Raw genomic sequence first — 22,577 nt, 5'->3', positions numbered from 1 at the left:
GTGAAACAAATGGAGGAGATGGGTTCCCTAGAGTCCTGTGAAGCTTTGTCAGATCTATCCCGGGTGGGAAGTGCTTTCCCACTCTTCAAGGCCACGCTGTGGGAGGCAGTGGGGATCCCAGGAGCTCTCATCCTCCCAGGCGATGATGGTCACCACAGTGTCAAAGTGGAACAGAGACCGTGCCAGCTAAAAGGCCAGTAAAACATAACCTAAGAGAATGGAAGATTTTAAAATCCTGACTTCAACCCACAGCCTCAGGAAGTGGATCCTGCCTGGGCTAAGTACGTGAATGGGTTAATACTAGTGTTTTGAATAGCACTGGAAGCAGGGGGATATTTCTGAATCAAACATGTTCTCTGACATCATGTAGGGACCTTCTGGCTGAGAACGGCATACACAGCAATGCTTGGGGCCTGCCTGGCCAGAGGCCAGCAATAGTATATCTATTTCAGAGGGTTGTATAGCACCCCCTGCTGCAGCATCTCAGTGCTTTGGAGAGTTCAGGTCTCTCTTTAACATTTTTAATCCATGTATTATTTGACATTAGTGGTTTATTTATTTTAATATATTTCTGTCAGAGATGATGCCTAAGACAGAAGCCAACTCTAGATTCAGATTGGGATCCAGATGAGAAGTTAATATCCAGATTTTGGATTTGTGTTCTGAGCACTCACCCTGCCCCAAGATTGTGGGGTGAAGGGGAGATGGATTTCTCCCCCCTGCTTTTTACAGATCTAGGGCTTAGCTGTGACTTTAGATACAGAGCTGGATTTCAGCTCCCCTTAGGGCTTGGGGAGTTCATCTTGGGAGGTTGGCAGAGCCCGTTCCTCAGTGTAACTCATCTTCCTTTTAGCTGGAATGATTGCTCAAGAGAGTCACACACTTTGGAGTTTGACCCCACAAGCCCTGATAGTGAGAATGGCACAGACTTCACACCAGAGGAGAGAGGGACTGAAACAGTAACTAGGGCGAATGAGTTTAACTATCCCCCTACACATTTTTCTTCTCATTCCTTGTGAAACTGTTAACAGCTTCACTGGCAATTCCTGGTTCTCTGGCAATATTTAAGCTGCCCTGTGGGCTGGCAGGCGGTTGGTCGGTGGTGCCTAGTGCAAGTGAACAGAATGGGACCCAGCTGAACATGGTAAGTTCCTTTTCAGTGTCTTGCTTGAGTCTGGGATGGTCGCAGTTAGTAAGTGGGTTCAGTTCTGGTTGTGGACTCAGTTTTATCCCTTCCACGTCTGTAGTGTTTTTAGCAGGTGAAAGGAATTAGGAATGTTTAAAAATCCTATTTAAGAAGCAACAGAAGTGATACAATCCCGGCGGGTTACGAAACACCCACATGGGCTGCCCTCTCTCCCAGGCCATCGATAAAGGGCTGGCTTCAACCGATTCATTTCAATGCCACAGATGTTCTTTGCTCACAATCCCTGACTAGCGAAGCACTGCAGCTCATGCCAAGGGAACTACGGGAGACTCGGTTGTGATCTGAATTAGCAAAACAGTCAAACTTTCCACTAGCTCAAGGCGCACATAGAATTTGAAATCAGATGCATCAGAGTTTACTAACCTTCTCCCTGCCCCCAGGCAGGCTGTCCTACGGGGGATCCTATGGAAAGACCAGTAAGCAAATACCTACCACAGGATCTAAATTCCCCTTGGCATTCCACTTGGAGTATATATATATCTTCACTTCCTTTCTTTTCTGCTGTGAAGTACCACTGCAGTGTTGGCTGTGTGCTACCAACAGCTGCATTTGGGGGTGAAGCAACTCCTGTACAAAAGCCATAATTCTTGCATTGTGCTGAGCATGTGCAGCTCACCTTGATTTCAGTTGCAGCTGTGGGTGCTGGGCATCACTTGGGATTTCGGCCATTCTATGGTAAATGCTTTACGTGAAAGGGGCTATAGGCATGTCAGACAGAAGTAGCAGTACGTAGGATGTGTTAAAACGCTGGTGATGGAAAGCAGGGAATGGATCATCGCTCCCTTGGGAGTGGTGCTCACCAGTCAACTCTCCTCCAGCTGCATGAACCAATTGCGGCTACTCCTGAAGCAGGATATGCCGGAGGACTGAGCCCAACAAGGGGCACTGGCTAGAGCCGGCACCTTTGAATATTTGGCTAACGGGATGAAACCACTCCATTGTGCTGTCATGGGACACTGTATTGCGGTGCCGCTGCAACATTGCCCCAGTGTGTGAGGATGGTGGACAAGCTGTTGAGAATCCACACTCTCTCTGGGTTCTGTCACTCATCCAGGCATGAGAAACTAGCCACGCCAGAGACAGGCATGGCTGGGGACAATTCCAAGCAATTCTTTAGGGAGAAGGTAATGCTTGGGACTGGTAGTTGCTGACTGGTCCCTTGGAGAGGCTGCTTTGTTTCCTTGTACCGGTAAGTGGGCGAGGCCAGTGGCCGTGGTGAAACTGACACCCACGGACAAGGAACTCTTTTGGCTCTCACCTCCTCAGGGCTTTCTGAGGCAGAACTCGTTTGTCTGCTCCTCACTTCCACAGCACCAGGCAATAAGAGCCTCTTTGTCAGAGGAGCTGAGCACTGGGCCAGAGCACACGCTCCGGGGCCTTTTGGGTGAGACAGCCCACCTCTCCCGCTCGGGGCGTCGGTTTTTCCCCACACCCAGGCGGGGTGCCATCGTAAGGTGCCCCATTTTGGGCACAAGAGGCCAAAGGCTCCAGCCTGCGTGTGACGAGGGAGCGAGGAGCAGCAAAGGCTGGATCTGGCCATCCTGGAAAGGACCGCCCTGCAGTCCAGCTCCCTGACCCGTTCGAAGGGCGCAGAGCGAGCCCCGAAGAAGGGACGCTCTGTCCCCATTCAGAGAACCAGCTGCGGGGAAAGGAAAGGTAAATCACTAGGGAGTTGGACAGTGATGCGCTGGTGGGGAGTCATGGGGGCTCCTGGGAAACCCTTGTTAAAGCCCCACCATCAAACTGAAGGGAAGCTGCTTGGGGCAACTTCTCTGGCTATGGCTAAAGCAGCCCCATAGAGAGGACTTTCCCTGTGCTTCTGCAGAGCAAATGTGCTGCCTGTGCAGGGGACGCAATTGTACCGAATGGTAGATTTGTTCAGCTCGTTCCCCAGGGGAGGACACCTCTCCTGGAAGGTCTTTGCTCTGTGCCCGTGCTCCACATGGCACAAGCTGGCCATTGCAGGGCACTATCAGCTCACTCAGCGGAGCTCTCAGATCCCGGCCAGGACACTCCGTGGTTTGTTCACCCTCCGGTGCCACCTCCCCCTGGGCCGGGCTTACAAGAAAGAGCTTTTGTTTAAGTGGAAAACAAACAAAGATATCATCCCCTCCCCGCTCCCTGGGGAGTGGGTCTGTGGCAGGCAGAGGGAGGAATGTTTGTGGAAGCCTCTGGTTAGGTGTTGGAACCTGTCAGTGGTGTGCTTGGCAGCAGCAAAGCAACACAAGCAGGGTTTGCTGCTCATCCCTGGTGCCTCCGCACTTCTCCCCGCCCTGCTGCGGGTACATTGTCTCAGCGCCTGCTGTTGCATTCCCGTTTCCCCCTCCTGCCATGCGGGGTGGTAAGGGAATGGCACGGGCAGTGCCTGGACGCCAGCCATTTGGACTCACTTGTGAGGTGGTTCAAACATTCTCTCCTCCTGGGCCCAAGTCCATCTCCGAGTAAAGGCCAACAGAAAGACTCACGCTGTCCTTCCCTGGAATCTGGGCCGGGCCCTTTGATGGTAGCACAGAGCGACCAACCATCGGGATGCTGGGCGTTCACAATCACCCCCGCTCTCCTGGTTTCCATGGAAGGAATTGCTCAGCTCTTGTTTAGTTCATTCTTTCTTCTGGCTATTCACAGGCATTTCTGTGGCTGCGGCTTCTCTCCAAGGTCAGTGCATACAGTGCTGCCAAACCTGCAGCCACAGGGCCCCTCCAGACCACCCGTTCCCACCCCATCTGGCAGTGGTTGCTCCGCTTCCCACAGCACGGGGTAGGAGCTGCTGCACAAAGGTAACACGAGTTGCCCAGAGGAAAAGCCCGCCCACCAGTTTCAGACACCATCCCCTGCTGGCCCAACTCAGGATGGGGGCAGCATCCTCACTGCGCTGCCGTCGCTGCCGTAACAATACAGGTCCCTATAACTCTCTATCCCACTTTTCAACAGATAAATGCATCAAGAAAGAGAGGAACTGAAACCGTATGAGATGCAATGGAGACCCCTGGTAGCACTCCGCCCTCTGTCACTCCCAACTGGAACACATTTCCCCAACAGAACTTGGAGGCTGTGGACATTGTTGTTCTTGTTCTGTACTTTGTATTCGTCCTGGCGGTTGGATTGTGGGTAAGGAGATGCTCTTAGATCCTTTCTTATGTGTCCTGTTATATTTAAAGGTGATGGTTGCACAAGTAGCACTTTTTAATTTGTTTACTAAGGCTTTCATCAGGCCTAACTTCACTGGCATCAACTGACCAAATCAAAAGCACAACAGTGTTTTGTGTTTTTCCCACCTGTTCAACCAGATCTAGGGATCCTAGGAGTGCTGTTCACGGTCAATGTTTTTTTTAAACACTTGAGGATCTTTCGATGGAAGAGGTGTAGACATACAATGTAATATTATTGCTAATGTTTGGTATCTAGCCTGGACAGAATCCAACACACATGTTAGGCTCCTACAGAGCTATCCAGGAAATCATATCGGCTTGACAATAAGATTCTGATCGCAGATCCTGCATACTACAAGTACTCTTAAACTGTAGCTAGGCCATACATCAACTTTCTGGCATGGCTTCTATCACAGGAAAAGGCCAACCCAGCTGCCACGAGATTGGACAGGAATTGCTGCTCTCTCCAGATATGGGGGCAAAACTCATGTAGTGTGATATACGATAAGTGAAGACAATAAAAAGTGAGAGTCCAGAGTTCTAAGTCTAACCCTGCGTGTCCCTCTCAGGTACATCTGAAACAAGTGATGTCCCTAATCAGTGACCCAAATCTGCGTGCATTCCTCATGCATCTGGAGTGATCATGACGTTTATTGCAGAAAACACTGAACCAGGAAGCTGAGATTGTAAAAAAACTTCGCATGTGATACAGACCTAAACCTCTCCGCGGTGGCAGTTCCCTTCCTCCCTCAACAACTATTTCAGATCTTTGCCACACAGGATCCTGTAGCTGCAGCAATTGAGGGTTCTTCTGCCATAACAAACTCACCCACGTCCAGTGGGGATGACAGCATAGAGTGTCCCTCTGGGGAAACTGCTGTGCTCTGTAACGTTCTGAGCAGAACTTGGAGAGTTCTAAAGCTTTTGTCCTGTTTTTCTGCTTTCCCAGTCCATGTGGAAGACAAAACGAAGCACGGTGAAGGGTTATTTCCTGGCTGGAGGAAAGATGGTTTGGTGGCCTGTAAGTGTCTCCATCAAATTGCCTGTTCCACTATGTCACAGTGAGGCTGAACGGTGCTTTTGTCCCACTGGCATGTCTCTCTGTGGTCAGAACAGGAGAGCCTGTGACCTGCTTTTCCAAAGCCTATGGGGAGGGGGCACTTTCCATCCAACAATATGCCTGTCACAGCCCCCACCTCCTGCACCAAGACAGTTCCTGTTTGCTGACTTGCAAGACTCATCTATTTCCTTAAACGTTGGGTTGGGGCTTCCGGGGCATGGGTGGCTGGGTCTCTGGAGAGGAAGGGGCATTTAGCTGGTCTGGTAGGGGTAGGGCTTTGATTTGGGATGTGCTGATCATAATGAAGTAAATAAAGCCATAACCAGCTAACTGATCAGTTGGCGTTTCTCTTTGTTTCATCCCGTGCCCCTTTGCTTGTCTTTGAGGCTCCCCAGTGAAGGGACCGTGATGCCGCGGCTAGGAAGCGGGCTGCTTCCATGTAACCTGACAGATGAGTGACAGAGCAGGAGGGAAGGAATGAGGTCTGACAGCAGTACCGGTGTCAGCGAACGAATGGGGCGAAGGGAAAAGGCAGCAGGGCTAGGCGGGAGGGGATTTCAGTTCCCACGGATTGTGAGGAACCTGCAGTCTGGCCTGTGGGAACTGGGGCTCTGCAAAGTCTACATGGAATGGATCCAATGGCGAGCGAAGTGCAGTGGGAGACACTGGCCCACTCCATTTATTTACATATGGCTCACTTCTGAGACCCCTCCACCCCCCACCGCTGGGCTAGGGGCTCCTTCCAGGGTCTGAGAACGATGCCTTATGCCAGACACAGAACTAGCCTCCTCTTTATCTCTGCAGGTGGGTGCGTCCCTGTTTGCTAGTAATGTTGGGAGTGGGCATTTCATAGGCCTGGCTGGATCAGGGGCAGCGTCGGGAATCGCTGCTACGGCGTATGAGTGGAACGTAAGTTTTGCAGTGCAGGAACTGCTCTCGATATCATTGGAAGTTGGCTTGGTCCTTTCTAGCTTTTACCGTATTGCACCCACATGGCTCCATCTGCAGCTATGTAAGAGGCAGAAACTGTTTCCATATTAATTAATGATATGATATTTATTATATTTATATTTATTATTCTAATGAACGAGGATAGTTCAGGTTGATCTAACATATCAGAGTCAGGGTCCTCAATCTGCTCCACTCTGCTTGGCATTGCAGCTCATACAGGGGCACTGATGTTGGGCAACATTACATCCTTGGTCAGCATTGTAACAAACCTGTGCCTGTGTAGGTCTTTGTGGTTGTCACTATGCTGCATACAGCGGCTCCTTGAAACTTCACAGGAAGAGCAGGAATAGAATTCAGATCCCTTAGCTCCAAAACCCCATGACCTACTACATGAGCTAGAGAATCGCTATTAGCTATACAGGGCATTTGAGTCACAGCTGGACAGTTGTGTGTACACACACATAGAGGCATGTGTGGGCATTAGCCAACTGACAGCAGCATTTTTCAGTATCTCTGACCTGTGTTTCCTTTGCCTCCCTAGGGAATGTTTTGTGTTTTGGTGCTGGCCTGGCTATTTCTTCCTATTTACATAGCAGCTGGGGTAAGTCAATGGGCCACACGATGCGTATCAGTAACTTGCTTTTTTAACATCCTTTTAAATGCTGAACCTACTCCAAAGGCCTGTGCTGCGGGTAAAAGTTCCCGAAGCAGCAGCGTTCCAGGACTCCCGTGCAGGGGTGTTCTTCTCTTGATGTACTGACTGAGAGGAGAAGAGCCCATGAAAGATTTACCTTGGAAAGGAAATCAGTCAGGAGATCTCATGGATGAAAAAACATGGTTTAGAAAGGGGATGAAAGAGGGGACAGGAGGACCCACTCGTGTTGAGCCCATCGGAGCAATGCCATGTCCCACTGCCAAAAGCAAGAGCTACTTCCAAGCGCCTCCTCGGAAATGAGTCTTCAGGGACAGAGGCTAGAGTTCAGGTGGAAATGGTGCTTCCCTGACACAACGATGAGGAGAGAGGTTGTGGTGACACTTGACATTCCAGAGCCACTGCCAAGCGACTGGGGGCAAGTCTGGCTTTACCAAGTTGGGGCACAGGTGATGCCTTGAGAACTGCTAGGTAGGGCTAGCTAGGGGAACCACATGGGGTGCACAGTTCCCAGATGAAGTAGGGAACAAAGCAGATGGTGTTTTTGCAATTTCTAAAGGGTGTGAAGGCTCCTTTATCAAGTAGCCTCACTGGACCTTGTGCCAGACCCTAGAGGCAAAATATTGGTGACCATTCATTGTGTAAGAGTGTGGAGCTGAGAGGGACAGACATTTCCCAGCAGATATGCCAAGACACAGCAACTGGCCAGGGTTTGTCAATCACACAAGGTCTGTACCAATGCCTCTATATGTTACTTAGAGGAAGTTGTTGTATTCTGCCTCCTCTGATACAATCTCCTTCCCTGCAGGTTACAACCATGCCTGAGTACTTACAGAAACGCTTTGGTGGCAAAAGAATACAGATCTTCCTGGCAATTCTCTATTTGTTTATCTATATATTCACCAAAATATCAGTAAGTAAGTAAGAAGGAAAGAGGACTGACTAGAATTCACTTTGAAAGAGTATGTCTCTATTAATCTATGGGACTCATAAGTGCAACTGAGTCCTGGTCCCCTCGCTGCTATAGTGATAGTGATATTATGACAAAGTCTTGGAAGAGTGGAGAAAAGGGATGGATTTCAATTCTTTCAAGACATTAGGTGCCAGACTCCTGGATCCATAAGCTTTGCCATGAATGGTTTGAATGTTTGCTGCTGTGGGAGGGAGAGCTTGGTAATGTAGCAAAGCACACCAGTCCAGTCAAGGGGAAGGAGTTGTTTTCATTGGAGAGTTGTCTGTTAGATTTTTGGCATCTGCTCAGTTAATTTGACTTAGCCTCTCTGTACGTTTCTTCTGACAGCAGCAGGATATAGGAGCATATGGGAGTGGGATGCACCCTCCGGCTGGCAGAAGGAGCAAGTTTGCTGGCTGCCTAGTTTAGTAATTTATTGCTCCTGTTCGCTCTAATGCTTTAAATGAGTGATGTATTCACCCTTTGTGCAGGGCCTTGCCAGCTGTTAATTAACCACCACATAGTGCTTGAATTGACAAAATAAGAAGAAAAACTCCTAGCTGGGTGTTTTTCCTTTTATAGGCAGCAGTGGGAAGAGTAGACTGGCACATGCCTCTCGCCCCCCTCCCTCCTTGAAATTGAAGATGCCTATGGTGTCAGACTGGGGCCAGGTGGCTGGTCCTCGGTAGGGGTTTTTTTATGGAAACAATCAACTATTTTTTTCAAATCTCTGATGACAAGTTTTCTGAGGGAGAAATTGGATCATTCTAATCCCCAGTTGCTGGATAATGGGAATAATGGGACAGGCCTATTTATTTACAGCTGGCCAAAGTCATCAAGGCTTTGCACATATACATGCTTTCATGGTCTGCAGGTTGCATTTATACCGAACTCTTCTGCAGAGCAACCACCTCAGGCCACCGGGACACAAGGAGGCTGCATAGTTCCTAACCCACAGCTCTATAACAGCACACGGTGGAAACCCCTGCTGAGGTTCATCCAACGCCAGTCAGAGGAAAGGAATTTGCACTATGCCAACCCCTGGAGCTCTGGTTGGCTACTGTCCTCAGAACTCCCCATGCACAGGGCTCCAGCACATATGGCTGCTCCAGTTTCTGACCCTTGTTGTCCCCTCACTCTTTGGCTCTCATCCCGTGCCCACTGCTCCTGAGGAATGGAGAAGCGACCCCCACCAATAAAAGTAATTTCTTCTTTGAACTCAGCTCTCTCTCAATGGAAAACTCCCTCCCCCCCCGTGCAAAATGAGCATTTTCCTCATTAAACTGTATTTCAAAACTATATTGAGCTTGGCTGTTAATGAGGAGTGTGGAGAAGGAGGTGAGGCCAGATTAGGGTTTATGTGCCAGTTGGAGCAGCTGCCCTTAAGATTGATAGAAAACAGGGAGTCATGAAAAGTGAATAGGTCCTTGAGAAACACAAGGTTTGGTTGGCTTAGTGTACACTGTGCATCCACTCAGCTGTCTGGCATTACGCACAGAGCTGTCACCATTGTAACCCTTATAAATATCTTTTTCCATTAGGTTGATATGTATGCTGGGGCCCTGTTCATTCAGCAAGCCTTACGCTGGGACCTCTACGTTGCTGTCATAGGTCTGCTGGCAATCACTGCTGTTTACACTGTTGCAGGTGTGTCTGTGTGTTTCAGGTCATAGGGATGCAATGTCATACATCTTTGCTAATGGGTTGAGAACAGCCGAACAATGTACCATCCATCTCCCCGTGTAATAAGTATTCAGCAGTTTCCACAAGGTACCGTTCTATAAAGTACTTCCTTATTAGCCGAGGCACTAAATCTGTCCGCCTGCCCTTTACCAAGACGACTGTTTATAATGAAAAAACTAATTATAGTAACGCACTTGTCAAAAAAATTACTCTCCAGGTGAGAGCGGGTGAGTGTAATTTTACAAGGCTGGCGTAAAGTGCCTGCTTAAAGCCAGCCCAGATCTGTGCACAGCACTCTCTGGCTCAAAGTGGAGCCACACTGAAGGTTTTTGCTCAGAATTTTTCTTCCTTTTGGCTTTATGGGTGTATAAGTGAGAGCCACACACAGCACTAGGCAGGGTGATGTGGGAAATATCTTCACAACTTGGATGGAAATGGTGCCAGGAAGGAAGTGAAATGTGTGTCCAAAACAAATGGAAGTTTCTCTTCTTGCAGCGCTCACCCCCAGCGATATGGGCCATACAGCTACTTCCTTTTTGTTGTTATGTTGTCCTTTTGAAGCAGCTTCTGTTTCAATCGGGTCCTTCCTCCTTGTGGTTGTCAATGCATCTCCTGTAGAGATTTCTGCTATGGAGTTTGGGTTTCTAGTTACAAAACACTGACTCACTGTGGTTCAAAACATGCAACATTTCAGCCAAAGTATCAGCCCTGGGAGTTGGCCAAACCATCCCACAAAGTGGTCAAAACAACCCACAAAACATCCCATTGTGTCAGGCAAAGCATTCTGGCTATGCTACTGGCCAAGAGACTTTTGCAAAGCAGGAGATGTTATTACACAGAACAAACCCAGTTCCCGACAATTTGTCCCTCTGATTTTTTTTTTCTTTAGGTGGCCTGGCAGCTGTGATTTACACAGACACTCTGCAGACTGTCATCATGCTGGCTGGGGGATTAACTCTTATGGGGTTCAGTGAGTACTTCTCTGGGATTTTACTGCTAAAAATACATTTGTTCCTGTACCAAATCACTGCAAATATGCATCACTGGAACAAGCCATTTAACGTTTATACAGTGCATCTTGTGAAATAGACATTCATGTTAGAATATTTTCTATACAAATAATCTTGTGATAGTTCTTTGTAGGGTGAAAAGTGTAGGGGTGTTCCATGAAAGATATGAACCCCCCCAAAAAATAAACGGAAAACACCCTGTGGTCTGAGATTCATATCAAAGCAAACAATTACCTCCTCTAGCCAAATAACATATGGTATTAAACCAGGTTTGCCATTGTAGGTCCTGATCCAACTCCCAGTGAAGTCTGTCAGAGTCTTTCCATTGACTTCAATGGACACTGAATTGGGATCATACAGAGCAAACTGCCGAGAGTGAAAATAATAGCATGAACCTGATCAATGTGGTAACTGCTTCCTATTCCCATTTTAGGCTTTGTTAAAATTGGTGGGCTTGAAAGTTTGCAGGCCAAATACTTTAAAGCCATTGCTAGTAGCCACAAAGGAAACAGTAGCTGTGGCTTACCAAGAGAAGATGCCTTCCACATTTTCCGAGACCCTGTCACCTCTGACCTTCCCTGGCCAGGAGTTCTGATTGGAATGACCATCCCATCTCTGTGGTACTGGTGTACAGATCAGGTAGATCAATGTTTCCTTCACAAGGTTAACCCTCAGGTTGGGTTTTGAGACATGCCACCTGGCTGGCTGTAGAACCATGCAGAACTTTCATCGCAAGCAACTAAGGCCAAGTTTCATTACAAGACCCAGGCTCGGGCCAGAACCTGGGCTGGTTTACTATTTCTGTGGAAACCATATGAAATCTGATGATTTCAACCTCAAACCAGACAAAATTTGACACCTGCAGCTAAGTTAAATTAGAGTTTTGAAGCTCATTTGAACTCAGATATGTAACATGAGGGGCATGTAAACCCCAAACTATAAAGTGGGCATGTCTGAATTCTGTGTGAACCCACCCCCTTCAGGCTGTGCAGGGCTCCAGTTGCTGTCTCTCCAATTGTAAACAGCAGTGCCAGGAAGAGCAGAATCGTAACAAAATCCGTGTCAGATATTTCTGGGGGATTTGTTTATCGAACTCTTTTTACAGAGTGAGGGTCAATTTAGGGGATGTCAGCAAGTTTACCCGTGCCCTGGTTTGTAAGGCAGTAGTCCTGTTGACCTGACAAGACGTGTCAAGGCGTATAAGATACACAGGGTCCAAAAAAGAACAAACTGTGGAGAAAAATGATGACAGGGATTTCTATGGGTTAGAAGTGAACACAATGAGATTTCCCTTGCATAAAGACAAGAAGCGGTAGTTAAAGCACCACAGGTGAGTTAGCTAATTCACCGCATGATGCTACAAGGTTCGGCACGGCCGCTGGGAGTTAAAAACACTCAGCACTTTGCAGGATCAGATCCTTCATGATGATGATGGTCTGAGTTCCCTCTCAGTTAAATCAATGCAATCTAGAACAGAGTCTGGCCCTAGAGGTCCGTAATGGTGCTTTTGGAACCAGCATGTCCAATTATAAATAGAAACATACATCACATCATCTTGCATCTATGTACTCTCCCTGCAAAGCACTGGATCAAACTATTTTCCTGATTTACAGGTCATTGTTCAAAGGTCCCTTGCAGCTAAAAACCTCTGTCATGCCAAAGGAGGTTCGTTGTTGGCCTCCTATCTGAAAATTTTGCCTCTCTTCATGATGGTGATGCCAGGCATGATCAGCCGGGTTCTCTTCCCAGGTAAGAGTTGAAGGAGAGAAATATTCCTTGCGTCTGTCTCTACAGATTGTGATTTCTATATAGTGCAGAAGTGACAGACCCGCCAGAATAAGGTTGTAGCAGCTCAATTGCCAGGAGCATGGACTTGCAGTTCATAATAGACTTTTTTTCAGATAACACTCTATTAATCTACACTCCCCTTGCTCCCCAGGGACCACACCCCTTCATCCTGAACACGAGTCCCAGGTCTCAGGTGCTTCCTGAGGCAACCCAGCTTTAAGAGCTGCCCCGATGATGTTCCCTCTGGACCCCATGTTTGTGGCACTCAGAAAAGAACAAATCCTAAAGTCTGCTCCCTGAATGTTCTAAGCCACAGAGAGAGAGAGCATGCACAGCACATGTCTGGAGGGAGTCACTGTTTTCTCACGGTGAACAGCATTAGTTTTAAAAAAGGACAAGGTTCAGAGAAGAGAGTCAGGCATACAAGACAAATGAGCTGTTAAGGCAAATCTTGACTAAACCTACTTCAATTGGCAGAAGCCTAAAGATAAGAAAGGGGAAAGCTTAGAGCTACTCTGGTGAATGTGTGTGTATTTCATTATCTGCTGGATGGGTTTCACTCCATGGTTACCGTCTGGATGTATTTGTTTCTTATAACTAATGGATTACTTTCCCCCGTGTTTATTGTAGACCTGGTGGCTTGTGCAGACCCAGAAATCTGTCGGAAAATCTGTGGCAACCCATCTGGCTGTTCTGATATTGCTTACCCCAAACTGGTCATAGAACTGCTGCCTCTCGGTGAGGAGCTTCACAGCCGCTAACTAACATGGACAGGGCCTACACCAACCAAAACACAGACTGTAGGAAATGTTCGGGGAGGAGAATAGACTACAGTCATGATATTGGGGTTGATATTGGGCCTGATGGTATAGTGACGAAAAAGGAATAACATGCAACAGGGCGCGCAGCTGCTGTGAGAGGCCTCTGCTGGGGAGCAAGGCATCCAGCATTCAGGAAGTCTACTTCTATCACCTGGGCACGACTAGTTCCCTAAAGGATGAGGACATCGTAGTGTCCAAGTGTACTGAGTTACCTGTAACCCGAAGGGGAGCACGATCACTATAACACAGGAGTGAGCAGATGGATCAGGTCTCCTCCTTGCATCTCAGCTGCCTCTCTGAGCCAGCCAGCTACCAGAGGAGAGGAAAGACTCTGCCCATGCAGACAGAGTTATAGTGGTCCAAGAAGAAAGACTGACAAGTTCCTATGGCCTGTGAGGTCACCTGCTGTCCAGGACGCTTGGGAGGGCAGTGTAGGCAGCAGTCCCTCAGCACAGGGGAAGGGCTGAGTTCAGAAGGGAGCTGCAGCCGTTAGTCTGAGAGGTTTGGCTGATGGGGGGGTGAAGTTGGACCCTTAGCAGTCTGTACATTGTTACTAGAGCGAACATGCCTCTCCCTTTGTTTTCAGGGCTCAGGGGCCTCATGATGTCAGTGATGATTTCAGCACTTATGTCCTCCCTGACTTCCATCTTTAACAGCTCCAGCACCATATTCACCATGGATCTCTGGCGGCACTTCCGGCCCCGTTCTTCTGAGTGGGAACTTATGCTTGTCGGCAGGTACGGAACTCTAGGGCATGGCGTGTTCAATCACAGAGCCTGTCCTGGGGATCTTTCACACCTCACTCTGCTCTCTGGTGCCCTGGTGTAAACTGAGAGCAACTCCTTCATCTTCAGAGCCCATTGCTCCAGACCTACCCTGCAATAACTGAGAGCAGAATTTGGCCCTTCCAGTCCATGGTATTTTTTTTTTTCTCTTGCCAATGTTACATTTTCTTTCCCTGGTTGCTCATGAGAATGAATCTGGCCCAGCGAATGGATGTAAGTTATAGCAGCAGAACCAGGATTTAGGAGGCAGAGGTGGCAGAAAGGCACACGAGGGCAACAGCATCTAGATGTGGGTGTTTGTGTGAGGCTGAGCTCTAGCGGAAGACAGGCAAGGGGACATAGTACAGATGAACAAAGGCTGGATGGTGGGGAGCACCACTAGGCAGATTTCAGAGAGAGGAGGGAGGCTCTCCTGAGAGGGGAGACCCTCATGCAGAGGAAGGGGCAAAGGCCAGCAATAACACTGTCTTTTTCTTGAGCAGGGTGTTTGTGCTGCTGCTCGTGGTGGTGTCGATTCTGTGGATCCCGCTGGTTCAGGCCAGCCAAGGGGGACAGCTATTCATTTATATCCAGACAATCAGCTCCTACCTACAGCCCCCTGTGGCCATGGTTTTCATCCTGGGCTGTTTCTGGAAGAGAACGAATGAAAAGGTAACACTTGGGCAGGGTCTGACACAGTGTGCTCTGTGTGCCGGGTAGGAGCCTGTCCTTCCGCTGTCTACACGGACAAATAGCCAGGCAGCTAGAACAGCTGCACCGTGTCGCTGCTCTGCCTCTCCTTGTGGGCGCTCTGCGGAGTGACTGGACTCATGTTTGGGGCATTCTGTTGGGGCCACGCAGCCCATGCAGCAGGGAGCACTTCCTACTGCTCTCAGGCAGCTCCCCTCGGCTGCTCTAGGAGAGAAGGCAAAGGTTGCCAGGTGCCTTTCACAAACCTAGGAGCAGAGATTTGCAAGCCATGGCCTTGCACTGGTGTAACCCAAGACTTGGAGTCCATGGGGGTGGAAAGTAAGTCGGAGGCGGGGAAGGGGGGAGTCGCAGTGGCACAGGATGCCCACAACCTCCACTCCTCTGGGGAAACTGGAGCTGGCAAGTGCAACCCCAAAAGAGGGCAGCGCTGGCTGGGGAAGGGTTGTATCCAGGTTCTGGAGCATCCTCAGGGCAGCCTTTGCTGGCAGGACTCCTATGAAGCAGCAGCCACAGTTAAAGCAGCCCATGACTAGGGCAACTGTTGGGGTGGGTAGTGCTGCAGAGGTGGGAGCTGGTGGCTATTGAACAGCACCAGCAGGTCTAGATAGTGGCTCTCCTCCACCGGAAGGGCAGGTCAATAGAAAGTGGGGTGCTATGTGTGTATAAGGGAGAACAGCATAAGGAGGAGAAAATGAAGGGGATCTCAGAAACCCTCCCAAAAGCCCAGTAAACCTCCCCTCCCCGCAGAGAATGTGCTGATCAGAATGTCACGGTTGTGACTGTAGCATATCTCACTCCTGCCAGCACTCAGCCCGAGAGCCAGCGTGGGCTTCGTCGCCAGATAGGATGTAGACATATGTTTCCTGTTCCATCAAGGACTGATCTTCATTTCCTAGGGGGCGTTCTGGGGCCTGCTGACTGGCATGCTGCTGGGCTTCATCCGGCTGGTGCTGGACTTTATCTACTTGCAGCCCCAATGCGGGGAGCCAGACCGCCGGCCGGCCGTGGTGAGATATGTGCACTACCTGTACTTCTCCATGATCCTCAGTGTCATCACGACAGTCACTGTGGTGGTCGTGAGCCTGCTCACAGAACCTCCCTCGGAAGAAATGGTGAGTCTCCCCCAGCAGGTTTCTTTCACTATTTTTTAATGGACGTCCAGTAAGGCCCCCCATTATGCACCCATGGGGATGGATGTTCTCATTCCTCCTGTACACATGTGAACACTTGTAATACTGTATCAGACCACGGGTCTGTCTAGTCTGGCATTCTGCCTCCCTGCTGTGCTAGGTGACAGCACTGGTCCCTCAAGTCCAGAATCCCACCTCCAGGAGCAGCCAACACCTGGATGCTCTGGACAAGGGTCTCAAACCCCAATATGTGTATTTTAATCCATGACAAGTTTGCTTCTTTCATCATATTATTGTCTGAGAAGCTTTGGCCACTGGGTCACCTTATTAACTTTCTCAAAGAACTGCAGTTGATTAGTGAGATAGTTTTTCCTTATGGAATCCCTTACCTAGATCTTGTCTGAGCACAGTGGAAGCAACCCGCCTGCTTCCTCTCGAGTAGGTTCCTGCCAGTCTGCCTAACTCCACAATGCATACAGAGACTATAAAACCTCATCCAGTGCTGGATCCATGTGTGATATCCCAGATACTATGAGATGAAAGAACATCACAATGACCTTCTAAAACTTATACACTCTGTTCTCTGCTTTTAGTTTTGTATGACACATCACAGCAGAGTTCTAGTAGTAACCCTCATCATCAGGACCGTAGCAGTGAAGTAAAACAGGCAAGTTTCAGATCAAGGTTTAATCTGGATAAACAGCACTTTTCTTGCTTCATTTGGCCTCCTCGTATCTATTTCCATAGTACCTTATCAGCGCTGGATGTTCCCCAGCTCCAATGGGGCTGCCCAGGTGGGGGACCAGAATTTGGTCCCAAGTGTTTAGAAAATATAAGAACCCCTCAAAGCTGCCTTACGGCTGAGGTATTCCCTTTAAACAAACATAGGAGCAGTTCTCTTTAACAATGCTCTTCATGCCGACAGATCAGTCATCTCACCTGGTTCACACGCTGGGATCGACCAGCCAAGAAACACCCAGCAGTCAGTACTTCTCCTGATACTGGAAGTGGCGTATGTAAGTCTGAGTGTCTGCCTGCCCAGCTCGATATTAGCGTTGTTCCTGAAAATATTTCCAATGACAATACAAGTAAGTGCCCTGTTACTATATACAGCATGCGCTTCAATTAATATCAGTCCTATGCATTTTGTAAAGGTTATAGAGGCAGGAAATGTTAAATGAATCTTCCTGCTACTTTCAGATTTCTTAGGTTACAAAGTAGCAGCCGTGTTAGTCTGTATCCGCAAAAAGAACAGGAGTACTTGTGGCACCTTAGAGACTAACAAATTTATTTCAGCATAAGCTTTCGTGGGCTACAGCCCACTTCTTCAGATGCATAGAGTGGAACACACAGACAGAAGATATTTATATATACTGAGAACATGAAAAGGTGGAAGTATGCATACCAATTGTAAGAGGCCAATCAATTGAGATGAGCTATCAGTAGCAGCAGAAGAAAAAACTTTGAAGTGATAATCGAGATGACCCATAGAAGGTGTGAGGAGAAGTTAACATGAGGGGAAAAAAATCAATTAGTGTAATGACCCAACCATTCCCAGTCTCTATTTAGGCCTAAGTTAATTGTGTCTAATTTGCATATTAATTCGAGTTCAGCAGTCTCTCTTTGGAGTCTGTTTTTGAAGTTTTTTTGTTGCAAAACTGACACCTTCAAGTCTGTCACTGAGTGATTAGAGAGGTTGAAGTGTTCTCCCACTGGTTTTTGAATGTTATGATTCCTGATGTCAGATTTGTGTCCATTTATTCTTTTGCATAGAGACTGTCCAGTTTGGCCAATGTACATGGCATATATCACGTTGGTAGATGTGCAAGTGAACGAGCCCCTGATGGTATGGCTGACGTGGTTAGGTCCTATGATGGTGTCACTTGAATAGATATGTGGACAGAGCTGGCATCGGGTTTTGTTGCAAGGATAGGTTCCTGGGTTAGTGTTTTTGTTGTATGGTGTGCGGTTGCTGGTGAGTATTTGCTTAAGGTTGGGAGGCTGTCTGTAAGCGAGGACTGGTCTGTCTCCCAAGATCTGTGAGAGTGAGGGATCATCTTTCAGGATAGGTTGTAGATCTTTGATGATGCGCTGGAGAGGTTTCAGTTGGGGGCTGAAGGTGGCGGCTAGTGGCGTTCTGTTATTTTCTTTGTTGGGCCTGTCCTGTAGTAGGTGGCTTCTGGGTACTCTTCTGGCTCTGTCAATCTGTTTTTTCACTTCAGCAGGTGGGTATTGTAGTTTTAAGAATGCTTGATAGAGATCTTGTAGGTGTTTATCTCTATCTGAGGGATTGGAGCAAATGCGGTTGTATCTTAGAGCTTGGCTGTAGACAATGGATCGTGTGGTGTGTCCTGGATGGAAGCTGGAGGCATGAAGGTAAGTATAGCGGTCAGTGGGTTTCCGGTATAGGGTGGTGTTTATGTGACCATCGCTTATTAGCACAGTAGTGTCTAGGAAATGGACCGCTTGTGTGGATTGGTCTAGGCTGAGGTTGATGGTGGGATGGAAATTGTTAAAATCATGATGGAATTCATCGAGGGCTTCTTTTCCATGGGTCCAGATGATGAAGATATCATCAATGTAGCGCAAGTAGAGTAGGGGCGTTAGGGAACGAGAGCTAAGGAAGCGTTGTTCTAAGTCAGCCATAAAAATGTTGGCATACTATGGGGCCATGCGGGTACCCATAGCAGTGCCGCTGACTTGAAGGTATATATTGTCCCCAAATGTGAAATAGTTGTGGGTGAGGACAAAGTCACAAAGTTTAGCCACCAGGTTAGCTGTGACATTATCGGGGATACTGTTCCTGATAGCTTGTAGTCCATCTTTGTGTGGAATATTGGTGTAGAGGGTGTGGATTGCCACAGGCACGCAGGGGCGAAAGAAAATGCAGGCCTGTTATTTACCAGGCTGCACGTGGCAATAGACTATATTGGTAAAGGATGCAAGGAGAGTATGGGTCACGATGCAAACTGCAGACACACACACACACACAACTAAAATTAATCAATTTAAAGTTTTATTGGGGATAATTACAAGGGGTAAGGGAGCAGCGTTTGATTAGCTAGTAGAGTTAATGAAACTTAAAACACACAATGACTAAAATATCTACTAACAATATTTATAAACAAAGATGCAGCAATTAGTAATAACTGATACTTACAAATACAAACCAACGCATAACGACCGGCAAACGTAGAAACTCTGTTTGAAACACATGAGCTGAGAGAGAGGCTTCGAGGTGATCAGGCTCGGTTATGGGTGTACACAGGATACACAGGATTCATTTTTCTTTCTCCTCTCCCTGCCTGCACACGGCAGGCAGCCCATAAAGTACCAACTATGACATCATAGAAGTGTCATAGGGGACGGGGCCCAAAACCTGTTTGTGTTCATTTCTGATTGGCACAAGCAAAGTTTACACCAAGTAGGGGAGCAGGTGCCTCAAAGTCTGGCTTCGCCCCCAAAAGGTGAGGAAATGCATATTGCTTTAGAATGAGTGCAACACTGAATGACAAAAGAAGAGGCCAGGGCAATACCGGTATGGGCAAGTTTTTCAGGATGCAGACAGGAACTCATCTCAGCAGAGGGATTCTACATCCATAGTGGCCAGAATGGTGTTTTCTGGAAGATCACCGATGGATTGTAGTTTCCTCAGGAAGTCAGTGGTGTCTCGAAGATAGCTGGTAGCGTAGGGCCTGAGGAGAGAGTCCACATAGCCAGACAATCCTGCTGTTAAGGTGCCAATGCTTGAGATGATGGGGCGTCTAGGATTTCCAGGTTTATGGATCTTGGGTAGCAAATAGAATACACCTGGTCGGGGTTCTAGGCATGTGTCTGTACAGATCTGTTCCTGTGCTTTCTCCGGGAGTTTCTTGAGCAGATGGTGTAGTTTCTTTTGGTAATCATCAGTGGGATCAGAGGATAATGGCTTGTAGAATGTGGAGTTAGAGAACTGCCTAGCAGCCTCTTGTTCATATTCCAACTTATTCATGATGACGATAGCACCTCCTTTGTCAGCCTTTTTGATTATGAAGATTTCTGTATCTTCAAGGTGCTGACAGACTTTTTACCTACAAAGACTAAAGATCAGGGCTATGTTTCTTCTGTATCTTTTAATGGTAGCACATATCCTTGCAATGGAGCAGGGAACCCATTATTTCTGCACCAGGGAATAATGCTGTTAGTATCTGCTGCAGGGAGAGTTGGTTGGAAAATGGGAAAAAAATTGCTAAAGTTTTCACAAAATTCCATTTCTGTTTTCATTGGTATTTTCTGACCAGCTCTAGTGGCAGGGGAAACACAGAACCCTGAGTTGAGCTCTTGGCAGGTTGCAAAGGAGAGTTTGCAAACATTTTTTTTAATGTGGCTTGATGTACCAGTGTTAGATACACACTTGTATAGATCCTGATCCTGCCCTTCTCACACGCCCAGAGATGATTGTCAGGTTTTGCAAAACTTGCACTATTGCTTAGGTAGCTTTGCAGCCTTGGCCGATGCATATTCCTTTATGTGCAATGAAATTAGTATGAAGTGGAGCAATGAGTCAATGCACTAGACTAGAATGCTGATTCCCAGCTGCTGGGACTTTAGTCTTTTGTGACTGGCATTCTAACTTCCTCCCTGCGCTCTCCCCAACCCCGTGCACCACTGTTACCTGCTTACTGTTGGGTTATGCATGCCCTAATCTTCAGTAGAGTTTGGGGAACTTGCATTCACAAGCTCTAACCCTGGCCCTAAGTGGGTTCAAGCATACAGAAACAAATGGAAGATGATGAGCACAGCCATGTTTTTAGACTTGGCTAATTGATACCATTCCTTAAACTGTTTGGAATGGCAGGATTTGAATTCAGAGCTTTAGAGCAGGGTAACACTGAAGTGACAAATATAAATGACTGTAATGGCTACCTAGAGCTTGGTGGAGTGAACGTGTCACTTTGAAGAGTTCTGATATGTTTTCTGAGTAGTAATGTCAAAAATGATTTGTACAAGATTGTAACACTCTTTGTGTTACTGGAGTTTGTTCCATGGACAGAATTTTTACCTCACTAATTACTATCATTGTAGGCGTGACTGGTACTCGGAAAGGGTCTAAACCGATGAGAGTCTTCTTGTGGCTCTGTGGGATGGAGAGCAAACAAGAACATCCTCCTGAGAACACAGCTCCTACCGGCCCTGAACGTGCTGTGGCTTCATTGGATGAGCAGCCTTTGGTGAAACACATTCTGAACATCAACTTGATACTATGCGTATGTGCCGGCATCTTCCTCTGGGGCTACTTCGCATAGCAGCTTGCCAGATGATTCAAGGGACACCGTCAGCTAATCTTAGGCCCCCAAATTAAGATTGGTGTAAATAATAATAATATAATCAATGATGGTTCAGTGTGATTTGTAATCCATTCTTACATTTCATAGGAAAAAAACGGAAGTATTTTAGTTACACTTAACGAAGGGCTCGCTCCTGAGAGTTGCTGAGTTTCTTTACCTTCGGCTCAGCGCCAATGAGATCAGGCCCCAGACAGTGATAGGCTATACATGTGTAAGAGGTGGGGGGAGGTTTGGATGGCAGAAGGGGTTTGTTTGGTTATGTTTCACATCTTGATAGTTTTGCACTTAAAGCACTAGGGACTCAGGATATCTGCCTGACCTGTGTAAAGCACTTAATTTCTCTGTGCCTTAACTTCCCCATCTGTAAGAATGGGTAATAATCCTTCCCCACCTCCAAGCGGTGCTGTGAGGATCAATATTTATGTTTGCAAGGTACATAGATACTGTAGTGATGGGGACAGTATTGGCATATAGAGATACTATATCCATTAAGGAAAACAAAACATTACACCCAAATGTATATACATGGATAAATGTGTGTGTGCCTATGTTGTACAGGTCATAGGTTCCATTGGCTTTTCTGTAATACAGTTGGCACTAAAATTAACATAGATTTGTTTAAAATTGTTTGCATACATTTTTAAAAAGTCAATGAGTTTCTTAGCGTGGGAAGTTAAATCTTCTGCAGGGCTGTAAATCCAAACACAAGGCTGAGGGTAGTGTATGTGGACTAGAAAATGAAACTGACAATTTCACTGTCAAATGTGAGTGTATGGCTCAAAAAGTAAAACAGCATCAGTGTTGAAGAGTGTATTAGGCTGCTTAAATCTTTTCAGATAATAATGTCGGGGTTGTTGGTAACACGCATACAGAGAGATTATCATATGTGTACAGAAGATTTTGACAGTCTCTCTTTAGGTTTTTTTTTTAATAAATTAGGTATTATTACAACCAGAGTATTTTATGAGCAATGTAATGTATTGTCCTTTTAAAAATCCCTTGCCAGTGTTAATAAAAACATATTTATTATTCTCCATGGAGTCAGTAGCCAGCAGGAAAATGTATCCATTGATTGCATTCCTAGTCGTTTTACCTCAGTCTGTTTCCTCTGCAGCACAATGATGAGTTTAAGGGAAGGGCATGTTCATTTGCTCCTGTTAACTGGAGCTGTACGGTAATAAAAACTCAGCGCTGTGCTGACAGGAGTACTAAAGAATCACTTCAGCATTGCAAATAACTGGAGCTCGAAGGCAGGGCCCTTCCCTTTGTGCCAATAGCCCGAGAGCCTGCGTGTGAGTGTCTGCACCAGGCACCAGCGCCTGTCGCTGGGGCAGCTGCGGTTTAGTCCCAGCAGCTGCTGCGGGCTGAAGAT

At 47.3% G+C, this 22,577-nt stretch overlaps 1 protein-coding gene across 1 annotated transcript; it reads left to right on the top strand.

Moving 5' to 3' along the window:
• The first annotated feature begins 5,305 nt into the window (after positions 1–5,305).
• SLC5A11 (solute carrier family 5 member 11) lies at positions 5,306–21,214 on the top strand. The gene is made up of 14 exons (XM_024212437.2): positions 5,306–5,377; positions 6,221–6,325; positions 6,909–6,968; positions 7,828–7,932; positions 9,513–9,618; positions 10,544–10,624; positions 11,098–11,303; positions 12,278–12,413; positions 13,083–13,190; positions 13,860–14,010; positions 14,541–14,709; positions 15,645–15,860; positions 16,804–16,966; positions 20,943–21,214. The coding sequence occupies exons 1-14, from the start codon at positions 5,309–5,311 to the stop codon at positions 21,161–21,163; spliced, it is 1,896 nt and encodes a 631-aa protein (XP_024068205.2). The 5' UTR covers positions 5,306–5,308; the 3' UTR covers positions 21,164–21,214.
• Positions 21,215–22,577: the final 1,363 nt, after the last annotated feature.

Source organism: Terrapene carolina, unplaced genomic scaffold (genome assembly GCF_002925995.2).
Source record: "Terrapene carolina triunguis isolate 2854851 unplaced genomic scaffold, T_m_triunguis-2.0 Scaffold93, whole genome shotgun sequence".
Lineage (NCBI taxonomy): Eukaryota > Metazoa > Chordata > Testudines > Emydidae > Terrapene > Terrapene triunguis.
The sequence above is the reverse complement of the archived record's forward strand: the minus strand, read 5'-3'. Positions and strand labels throughout refer to the sequence as shown.